Source organism: Pseudophryne corroboree, chromosome 5, assembly GCF_028390025.1.
Source record: "Pseudophryne corroboree isolate aPseCor3 chromosome 5, aPseCor3.hap2, whole genome shotgun sequence".
NCBI lineage: Eukaryota > Metazoa > Chordata > Amphibia > Anura > Myobatrachidae > Pseudophryne > Pseudophryne corroboree.
In genome coordinates, this window is record NC_086448.1 from 339,250,863 (window position 1) to 339,264,119 (window position 13,257).

Genomic DNA, 13,257 nt, shown 5'->3' on the forward strand with positions numbered 1-13,257 from the left:
TGTGTAATAGGGGTGCTACTACTGTGGGCATTATTACTATTGTGTGACCACGCCCCTTTCTTTTTGAGCCCACGCCCCTTTATTGCATGGGCGCCAGGGCGAGGGGGGAATGTTCCACCACCTCTCTAGGACCACTTTAAGCACTGGTCCCGGGGCATTCCAGGGTGCCACGGCACACAGTTTGAGAACCACTGCACTATGGGAAAGATTCACTAAAGTATGGTTTTGTAAAACTGATGTTTTTTGGACTTGTTTTTAATATTTTGCAAGAAGTATATTATGAGGAAAATAATGCATGCATTCATATCCGGGACAGCACTTATTGTGTAATGGCTCCATAAATGGTGCGCACACATCATGAAACAATAAGTGCTGCTCAAAATAATATTGCTCTCTTAATAATACAAAATTAATTTGTTCTCCCTAATTTCTTCCCACCACCAGATAACTATTAATAAGATAACCACGGTTCGTAAAGAAACCCCAGCTCTTATTATATAATTTTAAAATGTGATATAGAATGTACAATTCTTTTGTTTGGTGAAACTATTAAGAAGTGGTGTCAAATGGGATCTGATCAGGATCCCAGCATTCAGGATCCCAGCAGTCGGAATACCGTCACCGGAATCCCGACACTGCTCAGTATACCGGCATCCCAACACGGATCGCAGTGGCGGTTCCGGGATCTCAAACAGCGGGATCCCGGACATAAGTATGCTGAAAGTTAAGCCGCAGGGGGTGATTAGGCTTAGTTTGCATGGGGAAAGTTACGGCTAGGCTTCAGGGGGAAAAGGATAGGGTTCGGCAGCAGGGAGGGAGGGTTGGGTTAAGCACCACTGGAGAGGGTTAGGGTTAGGCTGCAAGGAAGGGTGGGCTAGGTTTAGGCTGTGGAGAGGGGGGGTTACTGTTAGGCACCACCGGGGAAGGTTAGGGTTAGACTGCGGGAGGGTTGAGGGTTAGAGTCAGGCTGCGAATCAGGAAGGTTAGGGAGGTTAGGAGTACCATACTTACCTAGTAGGTGTCAGGATCCTGAGTGTCGGGATGTCGCTGTCAGTATTCTGACTGCTGGCATCCCAAGCGCCGGGATCACGATTCCATCCTGTGTAAAAACATACATACAAAGGCAACCCATTGGCATACCTTTACCTCAGAGAATTATAAAGCTCCCTGTGAATAAGCCTATTCAAAGATATAAGCTAGGTAGTTATTTGTGTGCATGTGTACATGTCTCTTATACATACCAGTGATATATTGACAAGAGACTCCCTCAATAATGTCAAAGTGTCTGACAGCTCTTTCTCAATGTTATGAGCAGCAGAAGCCCTCATGGATGCATTGTGTCTGTACATTGTACAGCATTTCCGGATACAGCAGTGATGGCAGTGATGGTAATGGTGACAGCAGGGAGTGCGCAGTGCTGGATGAGAATGATTTGGGCCCCATAGACCCATATCAAATGAAAGTGACTCAGTAAGACAGCAGCTTCTTAGATGTGAGGAGTGATTGTTAGTGCAGCATACATTCCACCGCCCCATATCAGTCTGGCTAAAGGCTTCCTTTTTCCCTGTATTATAATGTAACATAGTATGTTCTTCACTCCTGTTAGTATCTGTGTTGTAGAAAGGATGATATCTATTAATGCGCTCGCTGGTGTCTGGCAACAATGGGGATGACATCTGAATGGTCACAGACTTGTAAATATTGGTGTTTATTTCTGTCTGGAATGTGTTCTTTTTGTCTTGGAAGCAATGTTTTAACTCATCATCTGAGTAATCTACCGATCCCCCAGAAGTCTGTGTGGGAAAGGTGAAGCTTTCCAAATCATACATCCGAGACGGTGTCCATTTTATGTTGGATAATTCCACAGAACACTCATCATCAGCAAATGAATCTCCGTCACTATCACTCTTTGGAGGATCACTTACGCATCTTTCGGAGAAGTGTGGCCCCTGATCATTTGTCTCACCAGAGGCTTCACGGCTACTTTCTCGGATATCAGATAAGTAATGTGTGACATATACTGGGAAGTCAATTTCTGAGGAAACGTCTGGGCTTTCTGTATATCGGTGATCAGTTTGATCATCCAGCTCACACTGGTTCAGATAGCTGGCACCATCTATCATTTCCTCTGCTTCCTTTCCAGTGTGCACTGATGCTGATATGTGTCCATCTGTTTCTTGCGTATTTTCTTTATCAACGTATTCAGTATTACTTTCAAAACTCTGGAATACATCATCACTATTTTCAGTGTTCACCGACAATGACTTGAATTTTTCTTTGCTTGCCAGATGTCCACTGTTTCTGGAAGATGTCACAAGATTGTCTTGTGCCTGCGGATCGGTAAAGTGACTGACATACTTATATTCTTCACTATCATATTCATAGGCAGCAGAATTATCTTTCTCCTTTACAGTGTCCTGGCTGTCTGTACTTTGTGAACTTTCATGACGTATCTAAGATGAGAAAGAAAATACACAAACATACAATTTGTCTAAAGGAGAGATAGATAGATAGATAGATAGATAGATAGATAGATAGATAGATAGATAGATAGATAGATAGATACGTGTGTATATATATATATATATATATATATATATATATATACGCACATGATATTTATATTAATTACAAACTGAGGCCCTGGATTTAATATACTGTATCTGCCACACTAGGATACTTTTCTAATGCCTGCCCTACAGTCATATACTTGAACATCACAGAACCCCAATGCTTCAACTTCCACCATGTCCTGCATTTATAAAGAAATACATTTTACCAGTACTTGTAAATCTTGTCCTAGTCCTGGGTTTATGTAGCCTTCCACACATGAATCAGGGGAATACAATGTTTTCGAAAGTCACTACTACAATCTCACTTCTTAATCATTTAAAAAAAATGAAATCATTACCATTTCACTGTAAACACAATAGGTAAGATGTAATAGCATGTGAGATTGCCGCTTAAAAAAAACCATCCTAGATCGTCCGGCATCCTGCTCCTCCGACAGTCTCGGATGCTATTATCTATTATCTTGCCTTACATGTTTGTACTGTATGTTTAATATTTGTAATAAACCTATTGACTCAGATAAGTGGTAATGGCTAAATTGATTTAAGACTTGTGTAAAACTATGTACTATTATTAAACCTCCCCCCCCCCCCCCCCCCCCCAACCTCATTGGATGTCCAGAGAGATAGAAAGCAAATAAAAATGGCACGTTTGCTAATTACATACTGGGAGATGCTCTGCCCCTTCCCTGATGGGCAAATGCTGCACTATACCGCTCTGGTCCTGGACACTGATCCAGGGCAGAAGTGTGCTTGGTGCTGTCAGTGGCATGATTACAACCCAACTTACCAAAGCTTGTTTTAAACTTACACTTTTTGTTGCATTGATCACTGGCCCTCTCTAAAGAAATATGAGTTCCATATAAAGTATACTGTAGAGTATGTTACCTGTAAAGGTAAAAGCTCTGGCGGTTCTTCCTGAAATCCACTACTGTCAGACTGGCAGCTGTTTGTTCTAGTGATCTCTACAAAATATAAAATAGACATATTTGTTATACTCTTCTATCTATCTATTAATATCATGATTCTGTAACCCTAGGCTACCTGAAAGCAAATATGTAATGAGTTCAAATACAAATGAATTTTATAATAATACATTTTGTGTAAAATGAAAAAAAAAAAAAAAACTAACTTGTTAATGATCACGCTGCTATTGTGGGATATAGTGGTCTCCAGCAGCGTGAGGCAAAGATGATTCTGGAATGCACGTGCACTGCGAGTTATATATAGCCACATAGGGTCTCGAGACAGGAGATAGAGCAATCCAGGGCTCTGAGTTGTTAGAGATAAATACCAGTCCCACCCTACTGCTCAAGGAAGTCACCAGAGAAGGTGGCAGCCAGGGGAGGCATGCACAGCAGTAAAGGGAGGCAGCCGAGCCCTTGGGGGCTGGGGTGTTATTGCCTTCAGCTCGATGACTGACAAGGGGTGTAGTACGGTATGCCGGCGCTCGGGCTCCCGGCGACCAGCATACCGGCGCCGGGAGCCCAACCGCCGGCATACCAACAGCGTGGCGAGCGCTAAGGAGCCCCTTGTGGGCTCGCTGTGCTCGCCACGCTGCGGGCACGGTGGCGCGCTACGGGCACCACATTATTTTATTCTCCCTCCAGGGGGGTCGTGGACCCCCACGAGGGAGAATAGCTGTCGGTATGCCGGGTGTCGAGATACCAGCGCCGGTATAATGTGCGCCGGGATCCCGACATTCGGCATACTGAAGACCACCCCTGACAAGGGTGACAGTGCAGCAGTGCTCTGATCATCCAGTCACTGTTAAGGAGTCAGTTCATCCAAAATGAAATTCATGGATTGAAAGTAGATTGTAAAGGTGTGTGCAGTGCAGGAATCAGTGCTTTGGTTGGGAATTACATAAGTAAATACAATTGAAAGTTTCATCACAATGAAAGTATGAATGTACAAGTGGGTTCCTAGCTTAAGTGTGTTTTCACTGTGTCCAATGTTGCAATAGAAGAATGAAGCTAGAAGGCAGAGGTTTTACAAGGTAATATCTATCCTATTAATTACACTGCAGTAATACAAGCGTATTAGTTTCTTACGTTGGAGTTGTTCCCAGGCCTGCTTCAGGGGTAAAGGATGTATCTCATTCTCAGACTATAACATTATGGTAAGCAGGGCCGGCAACAGAGACCCAGTGCACCGATATCTCTGAGCAGGGCCGCCATCAAGGGGGTGCCCTGTGCACAGTTGTCCCGGGCCCGGCCACTCTGACAGAGTGGAGGGCCCGGGCTGCTCAAACTGCCATCCGTCGATATTCCCGGCTGCGGCCGCCGCCGGGGACACTAACCGCGACTGGCTGCCATAGGCGTGCGCACGGGGGGTGCCTGGTGCGCACAGGAACCCCCCTCATGCTATGCCTGCAGCACAGTGATTGTTGCTCATTCCTGTGCCCCCCTCCCGCCATCAGGCCCGGATTAAAGGAGGGGCAGTCGTCCCTGGGCCCCCACACACTGACCCTTGAATTGGACACAGGAACTATTACATACCTCCCAACATGACCCTCTCCAGGAGGGACAGAATGCTCTGCTTCTGCACTTTTCTCTTAATGTATGATTGCCAGCACCTGTGTTGAACAGGTTAGTGGATAAGAAAGGTGTTTCACCACAGGTGCCGGCAATCATAAATTAAGAGGGAAGCCCAGGAGCAGAGCATTCTGTCCCTCCTGGAGAGGGTCATGTTGGGAGGTATGCTATTAAAATGGGACACAGCATTTAGCGTGTCTCCGTTCTCCCCTCTGTGCAGCCGCCGAGGAGCCATTCATCATGATCATACTGCCGGAACACAGTCTCGCGAGAAGCCAAATCCCGCGAGACACTCAATGCTTCAAGATCTGCCTGCGGACGCTGCAGTACTGACGTGATAGAGCTGAGTGAATGAGGCTCCGACTTCAGCGCTGCTAGCTGACAGGTGGTGGCGGCGGCCAGCTTGGCTGGCTACACCGGACCCCCTACCCCTCGTGGTGCAGTGCTGCCTGGACCAGTGGTATGCAGAAATTTGAGTTTTTTAGATAGTAGCCTAACATATAGCATTAATTTTATTATATATGTGTAAAATATAGTATTATTCTTATTAATTGTGGTTAGTGCATTTTCACTAATTAATCCTACAGTAGTTTAAGCTGTAAAATCAGAAAACAATATTGAATCAGTCATTCTTTCTAAGAGGTTATTACTCACAACCCCTTAGGAAGAATGACTGTACTTATTCAGTAATAATTGTGATTTTACAGCTTAAACTACTGTAGGGTTAATTAGTGCATTTGCACTAACCACTATTAATAAGATGAGTATTATATATATATTTTTTTTACATATATAGGGAAATAATTGCTATATTCAATAATTATGTTGTTAATCGCCACTACATCACTTTTATTGATAGGGGCCCCCACAAGTTTGTTGCCCAGGGGCTCCCACAGACTTTAATCTGGCCCTGCCCGCCACCCAGTCAGGATGGACTAATATTTTTATCCTCTCCCCCATCCCGTCCGCGCTCTCTCTCCCCCTCCCATCTGCGTTCTCCCCCTTACCGACTGCGCTCTCTCCCCCCTCCCGTCCGCGCTCTCCCCCTTACCGTCCGCGCTCTCTCTCCCCCCTCCCGTCCGCGCTCTCTCTCCCCCCTCCCGTCCGCGCTCTATCTCCCCCCTCCAGCCTGCACTCTCTCCTCTTGTGCCGTGTGCAGCTACAGCATCAGTCCAACATTCCTTTCAGGAGGGCTTGGAGTCGGAGCCGAGTGAGACAGTACTGTAAGTCACCGTATGTAACATGTCTGTTTAATATATGTTACATTTCTATTTTTATTACTATAGATTAGTTAAATCCCTCGAAATGTATATTATTAATAATGTGTTTTACTTACATTATACCGGTGAGCACTGGGGGTATTATGGGTCTCTGGCACTGCTGTGGGCATACACTGTGGCCGTCCACCGCCGCCGCCGATGATCACAGGCTCACAGCAAGCAGCAGCTTGCTGTGTCTGTTTGAATAAAGTTTTTTGTCTTCTAGATGCGGCGCAGCATGACGTCATGACGTCAGAGAAGAGGATGCTGAGACTGAAGACTGAAGAGCTAGGAGTCAGGACAGCCAGGAACAGCGTGGGCGTGAGAGCAGAGAGAAGGACTCAGTCAGGACGGATTTGGAAAGGTAAATATGTGTTTGTTTTTTATTCTGAGAAGGGGGTCCGGGGCTGGCTCAGCTGTAATAGAAATGTAATGTGATGATGCATCATAACATAAAAAAAAAACCTCTATCTGCCTAAAATATTTTTTATAAAACTGTGTATGGGGGTGGGTGGGGGCCCTGCCTATTTTTTCAGTCCCGGGCCCCACAATTTCTGGTGGCAGCCCTGTCTCTGGGGCCCCCGCAACCTCCCTTAACTTTGCAGAGAGTGGCTTTAAAACAATAGTACATGTATGTCATCCTTCAGTTACATGGTGTGGAAAAATATTTGCTTCTGTTTGTGCACATATTTTCTCTTAACGTCCTAAGTGGATGCTGGGGACTCCGTAAGGACCATGGGGATTAGCGGCTCCGCAGGAGACTGGGCACAACTAAAGAAAGCTTTAGGACTACCTGGTGTGCACTGGCTCCTCCCACTAAGACCCTCCTCCAGACCTCAGTTAGATTCTTGTGCCCGGCTGAGCTGGATGCACACTAGGGGCTCTCCTGAGCACCTAGAAAGAAAGTATATTTAGGTTTTTTATTTTACAGTGAGATCTGCTGGCAACAGACTCACTGCAGCGAGGGACTAAGGGGAGAAGAAGCGAACCTACCTAACAGGTGGTAGTTTGAGCTTCTTAGGCTACTGGACACCATTAGCTCCAGAGGGATCGACCGCAGGACCCGACCTTGGTGTTCGTTCCCGGAGCCGCGCCGCCGTCCCCCTTACAGAGCCAGAAGCATGAAGAGTCCGGAAAATCGGCGGCAGAAGACTTCGGTCTTCACCAAGGTAGCGCACAGCACTGCAGCTGTGCGCCATTGCTCCTCATGTACACCTCACACTCCGGTCACTGATGGGTGCAGGGCGCTGGGGGGGGGGGGCGCCCTGAGGGCAATATATGACACCTTGGCTGGCAAATCTACATCATATATAGTCCTAGAGGCTATATAGATGTAAAATTACCCCTGCCAGTATTCCAGAAAAAGCGGGAGAAAGTCAGTTGAAAAAGGGGCGGGGCTTCTCCCTCAGCACACTGGCGCCATTTTCTCTTCACAGTGCAGCTGGAAGACAGCTCCCCAGGCTCTCCCCTGTAGTTTTCAGGCTCAAAGGGTTAAAAAGAGAGGGGGGGGGGGCACTAAATTTAGGTGCAATATATGTATACAAGCAGCTATTTGGGGAAAAATCACTCAGTTATATTGTGTTAATCCCTGCATTATATAGCGCTCTGGTGTGTGCTGGCATACTCTCTCTCGGTCTCCCCAAAGGACTTTGTGGGGTCCTGTCCTCAGTCAGAGCATTCCCTGTGTGTGTGCGGTGTGTCGGTACGGCTGTGTCGACATGTTGGATGAGGAAGGTTACGTGGAGGCGGAGCAGAGGCCGATAAATGGGATGTCGCCCCCTGTGGGGCCGACACCAGAGTGGATGGATAGGTGGAAGGTATTAACCGACAGTGTCAACTCCTTACATAAAAGGCTGGATGACGTAACAGCTGTGGGACAGCCGGCTTCTCAGCCCGCGCCTGCCCAGGCGTCTCAAAGGCCATCAGGGGCTCAAAAAACGCCCGTTACCTCAGATGGCAGACACAGATGTCGACACGGAGTCTGACTCCAGTGTCGACGAGGTTGAGACATATACACAATCCACTAGGAACATCCGTTACATGATCTCGGCAATGAAAAATGTGTTACGCATTTTCTGACATGAACCCAAGTACCACATAAAAGGGATTTTATTTTTGGGGAGAAAAAGCAGCCAGTGTTTTGTTCCCCCATCAGATGAATGAATGAAGTGTGTAAAGAAGCGTGGTTTCCTCCGATAAGAAACTGGTAATTTCTAAAAAGTTACTGATGGCGTACCCTTTCCCGCCAGAGGATAGGTCACGTTGGGAGATATCCCTTAGGGTGGATAAGGCGCTCACACGTTTGTCAAAAGGTGGCACTGCCATCTTAGGATACGGCCACCTTGAAGGAACCTGCTGATAAAAAGCAGGAGGCGATCCTGAAGTCTGTATTTACACACTCAGGTTATATACTGAAACCTGCAATTGCCTCAGCATAAATAGTGCTGCTGCAGCGTGGTCTGATACCCTGTCAGATAATATTAATACACTAAGACAGGGATAATATTTTGCTAACATTGAGCATATTTAAGACGTTGTCTTATATATAAAGGATGCACAGAGGGATATTTGCCGGCTGGCATCCAGAATTAATGCAATGTCCATTCTGCCAGGAGGGTATTAGAAACCCGGCAGTGGACAGGTGATGCTGCCTGTAAAAGGCACATGGAGTTTCTGCCTTATAAGGGTGAGGAATTGTTTGGGGATGGTCTCTGGGACCTCGTATCCACAGCAACAGCTGGGAATAAAACAATTTTACCTCAGGTTTCCTCACAGCCTAAGAAAGCACCGTATTTTCAGGTACAGTCCTTTCGGCTTCAGAAAAGCAAGCGGGTCAAAGGCGCTTCCTTTCTGCACAGAGACAAGAGAAGAAGGATAAAAGCTGCACCAGCAGCCAGTTCCCAGGATCAAAAATCTTCCCCCGCTTCCTCTGAGTCCACCGCATGAAGCTGGGGCTCTACAGGTGTAGACAGGTGCGGTAGGGGCGCGTCTCGGGAACTTCAGGGACCAGTGGGCTTGCCCACAGGTGGATCTCTAGGTTCTGCAAATAGTATCACAGAGATACAGGCTGGAGTTCGAGGCGACTCCCCCTCGCCGTTACCTCACATCAGCCTTGCCTGCTGCCCTCGGAGAAAGATAGTACTGGCGGCAATTCACAAGCTGTGCTTCCAGCAGGTGAAATCAAGGTACCCCTCCTTCAACAAGGCCGGGGTTACTATTCCAAAATGTTGTGGTACCGAAACCAGACGGTTCGGTGAGACCCATTCTAAAATGGAAAGCCTTGAACACTTATATACGAAGGTTCAAGTTCAAAATGGAATCGCTCAGGGCGATTATTGCAAGCCTGGAGAATTTCAGGGTATCACTGGACATCAAGGATGATTACCTGCATGTCCCTATTTACCCCCTTCACGAGGAGTACCTCAATATTGTGGTACAGGATTGTCATTACCAATTCCAGACGTTGCCGTTGGTCTGTCCCCGGCACCGAGGTATTTACCAAGGTAATGGCCGAAATAATTATCCCGTACTTGGACGATCTCCTTATAAAGGCGAGGTCCAGGGAGCAGTTGTTCGTCGGAGTAGCACTATCTCGGGAAGTGCTACAACAGCACGGCTGGTTTCTGAATATTCCAAAGTCGCAGCTGGTTCCTACGACGCGTCTACTGTTCCTGGGTATGGTTCTGGACACAGAACAGGATAAAAAGGTTTTCTCCCGGAGGAGAAGTCCAAGGAGTTGTTGTCTCTAGACAGAGACCTCCTAATACGTATACAGGTGTCGGTGCATCAATGCACGCGAGCCCTGGGAAAGATGGTAGCTTCTTACGAAGAAATTCCATTCGCCAAGTCCCATGCAAGGATTTTCCAGTGGGATCTGTTGGACAAGTGGTCCGGGTCGCATCTTCAGATGCATCGGCGGATAACCCTGTCTCCAAGGGTCAGGGTGTCGCTGTTGTGGTGGCTGCAGAGTGCTCATCTTCTAGGGGGCCGCAGATTCGGCATACAGGACTGGGTCCTGGTGACAACGGATGCCAGCCTTCGAGGCTGGGGGGCAGTCACACAGGGAAGGAACTTCCAAGGCTATGGAACAGTCAGGAGACTTCCCTACACATAAATACTCTGGAACTGAGGGCCATTTACAATGCCTTAAGTCAGGCTAGACCCCTGCTTCAACAACTGCTGATCCAGTCAGACAACATCACGGCGGTCGCTCATGTAAACCGACAGGGCGGCACAAGAAGCAGGATGGCGATGGCAGAAGCCACAAGGATTCTCCGATGGGCGGAAAATCATGTGTTAGCACTGTCAGCAGTGTTCATTCCCGGAGTGGACAACTGAGAAGCAGACTTTCTCAGAAGACACGACCTCCACCCGGGAGAGTGGGGACTTCATCCAGAAGTCTTCCACATGATTGTACACTGTTGGGAAAGGCCACAGGTGGACATGATGGCGTCCCGCCTCAACTAAAAGTTACAAAGATATTGCGCCAGGTCAAGGACCCTCAGGCGATAGCTGTGGACGCTCTGGTAACACCGTGGGTGTACCAGTCGGTGTATGTGTTCCCTTCTCTGCCTCTCTTACCCAGGGTAATGAGAATAATAAGAAGGAGAGGAGTAAGAAATATACTCATTGTTCCGGGTTGGCCAAGAAGAGCTTCGTAACCAGAACTCCAAGAAATGATCTCAGAGGACCTATGGCCTCTGCCGCTCAGACAGGACCTGCTGCAGCAGGGGGCCTGTCTGTTCCAAGACGTACCGCGGCTGCGTTGACGGCATGGCGGTTGAACGCCGGATCCTGAAGGAAAAGGGAATTCCGGAGGAAGTTATCCCTACGCTATTTAAAGCTAGGAAAGAAGTGAACGCAAACCATTATCACCGCATATGGCGAAAATATGTTGCGTACTGTGAGGCCAGGAAGGCCCCAAAGGAGAAATTTAAGCTAGGTCGATTTCTGCACTTCCTACAGTCAGAGGTGACTATGGGCCTAAAATTGGGTTCCATTAAGGTCCAGATTTCGGCTCTATCGATTTTCTTCCAAAATTGAACTGGCTTCACTGCCTGAAGTTCAGACTTTTGTTAAGGGAGTGCTGCATAGTCAGCCTCCGTTTGTGCCTCCAGTGGCACCTTGGGATCTCAACGTGGTGTTGGATTTCCTGAAGTCGCATTGGGTTGAGCCACTTAAATCCGTGGAGCTATAATACCTCACGTGGAAAGTGGTCATTCTGTGGGCCTTGGCGTCGGCCAGGCGTGTATCAGAATTGGCGGCTTTGTCATACAAAAGCCTTTATCTGTTTTTTATATGGATAAGGCGGAATTGAGGACTCGTTCCCAATTCCTTCCTAAGGGGTATCAGTTTTTCATGTGAACCAACCTATTGTGGTGCCTGCGGCTACTTGGGACTTGGAGGATTCCAAGTTACTGGATGTAGTCAGGGCCCTGAAAAGTATATGTTTCCAGGACAGCTGGAGTCAGGAAAACTGACTCGCTATTTCTCCTGTATGCACCCAACAAGCTGGGTGCTCCTGCTTCTAAGCAGACGGTTGCTCGCTGGATCTGTAGCACGATTCAACTTGCACATTCTGCGGCTGGACTGCCGCACCCTGAATCTGTAAAAGCCCATTCCACGAGGAAAGGGGCTCTTCTTGGGCGGCTGCCCGAGGGGTCTCGGCTTTACAATTTTGCCGAGCTGTTACTTGGTCGGGTTCAAACACTTTTGCAAGAGTCTACATGTTTGATACCCTGGCTGAGGAGGACCTAGAGTTTGCTCATTCGGTGCTGCAGAGTCATCCGCACTCTCCCGCCCGTTTGGGAGCTTTGGTATAATCCCCATGGTCCTTACGGAGTCCCCAGCATCCACTTAGAACGTTAGAGAAAATAAGATTTTACTCACCGGTAAATCTATTTCTCGTAGTCCGTAGTGGATGCTGGGCGCCCATCCCAAGTGCGGATTGTCTGCAATACTTGTATATAGTTATTGCCTAACTAAACATTGACTATAAATAATTTGAATTGTTCCTGGACCACCAATCCAAGGCACCCCTGCAAGCGTCCTGAGGCACCCCGGGGTGCCATGGCAACAGGTTGAGAACCACTGGTCTAGTGTGTACCCAGCTTAATTATTGCAGGTGGTCTGTGGGTTACAGCTCCCAGCTCCACTTCTGCAAAAAAAAAAAAAAAAAGCAACAATTTCATTTGAGATTAACTTTTTCTGTGACTGCTGCACAGGGTTCACACAATTTCTATTTATAGGTCTGAATTCAATTAGGGGAGAAGTTCTCACCCCGCAAAGAAGTGCAAGTATATACCACACTTACGGTACCCAATGAAGTACAAGTATATATACCACACTTACGGTACCCAAAGAAGTACAAGTATATACCACGCTTACGGTACCATTTGATTCATAGATATTTTCTTACAATACACCCTATACATAGAAACATAGAATATTAATACAGATAAGAACCACATGCCCCATCCAGTCTGCCCTTTAGGGTTAAGGCATAAGGATTAGTTTAGGTTTCTGGGTTAGGGTCAGGGCCAGCAACAGATATCTTGGGGGCAGGTACACTGATGTAAAACCGAGTAAAACCGAGTAAAACCGAACCTCGCTCATCACTACTTTTTACTGTATAATTTTTACTGTATATACAGTATTATAGAAATGTACACACACACTGCAGCCCTGTTTTTGTGTCCCTGATTCTTGGGGCCCCCCTGAACCTCGGGTCCCTGCACATGTGTCCCCTTTGTCCCACCCACCCGTCGCCGGGCCTGATGGTAAGCAATATAACCGGTGCATACTAACCAGTTACGGTCTTGTACATGGTTACATTTCTAAAGCCTTACCACACAACTGGATTACAGTAATAGAAACGTACTAAACATACTA

The 13,257-nt window shown here is 47.2% G+C and overlaps 1 protein-coding gene across 3 annotated transcripts in view; it reads right to left on the bottom strand.

The window, feature by feature from the left end:
• The window catches only part of ITPRID1 (ITPR interacting domain containing 1), a 478,387-nt gene that overhangs the window by 62,339 nt on the left and 402,791 nt on the right, over nucleotides 1-13,257 (bottom strand). For all 3 annotated transcript variants that reach the window (XM_063922570.1, XM_063922569.1, XM_063922571.1), the window contains 2 exons: nucleotides 3,459-3,535; nucleotides 1,242-2,453 (listed from right to left, as the gene is read on the bottom strand). In XM_063922570.1, the coding sequence (XP_063778640.1) occupies nucleotides 1,242-2,453; nucleotides 3,459-3,535 (1,289 nt within the window). The remainder of the gene's footprint in view (nucleotides 1-1,241; nucleotides 2,454-3,458; nucleotides 3,536-13,257) is intronic.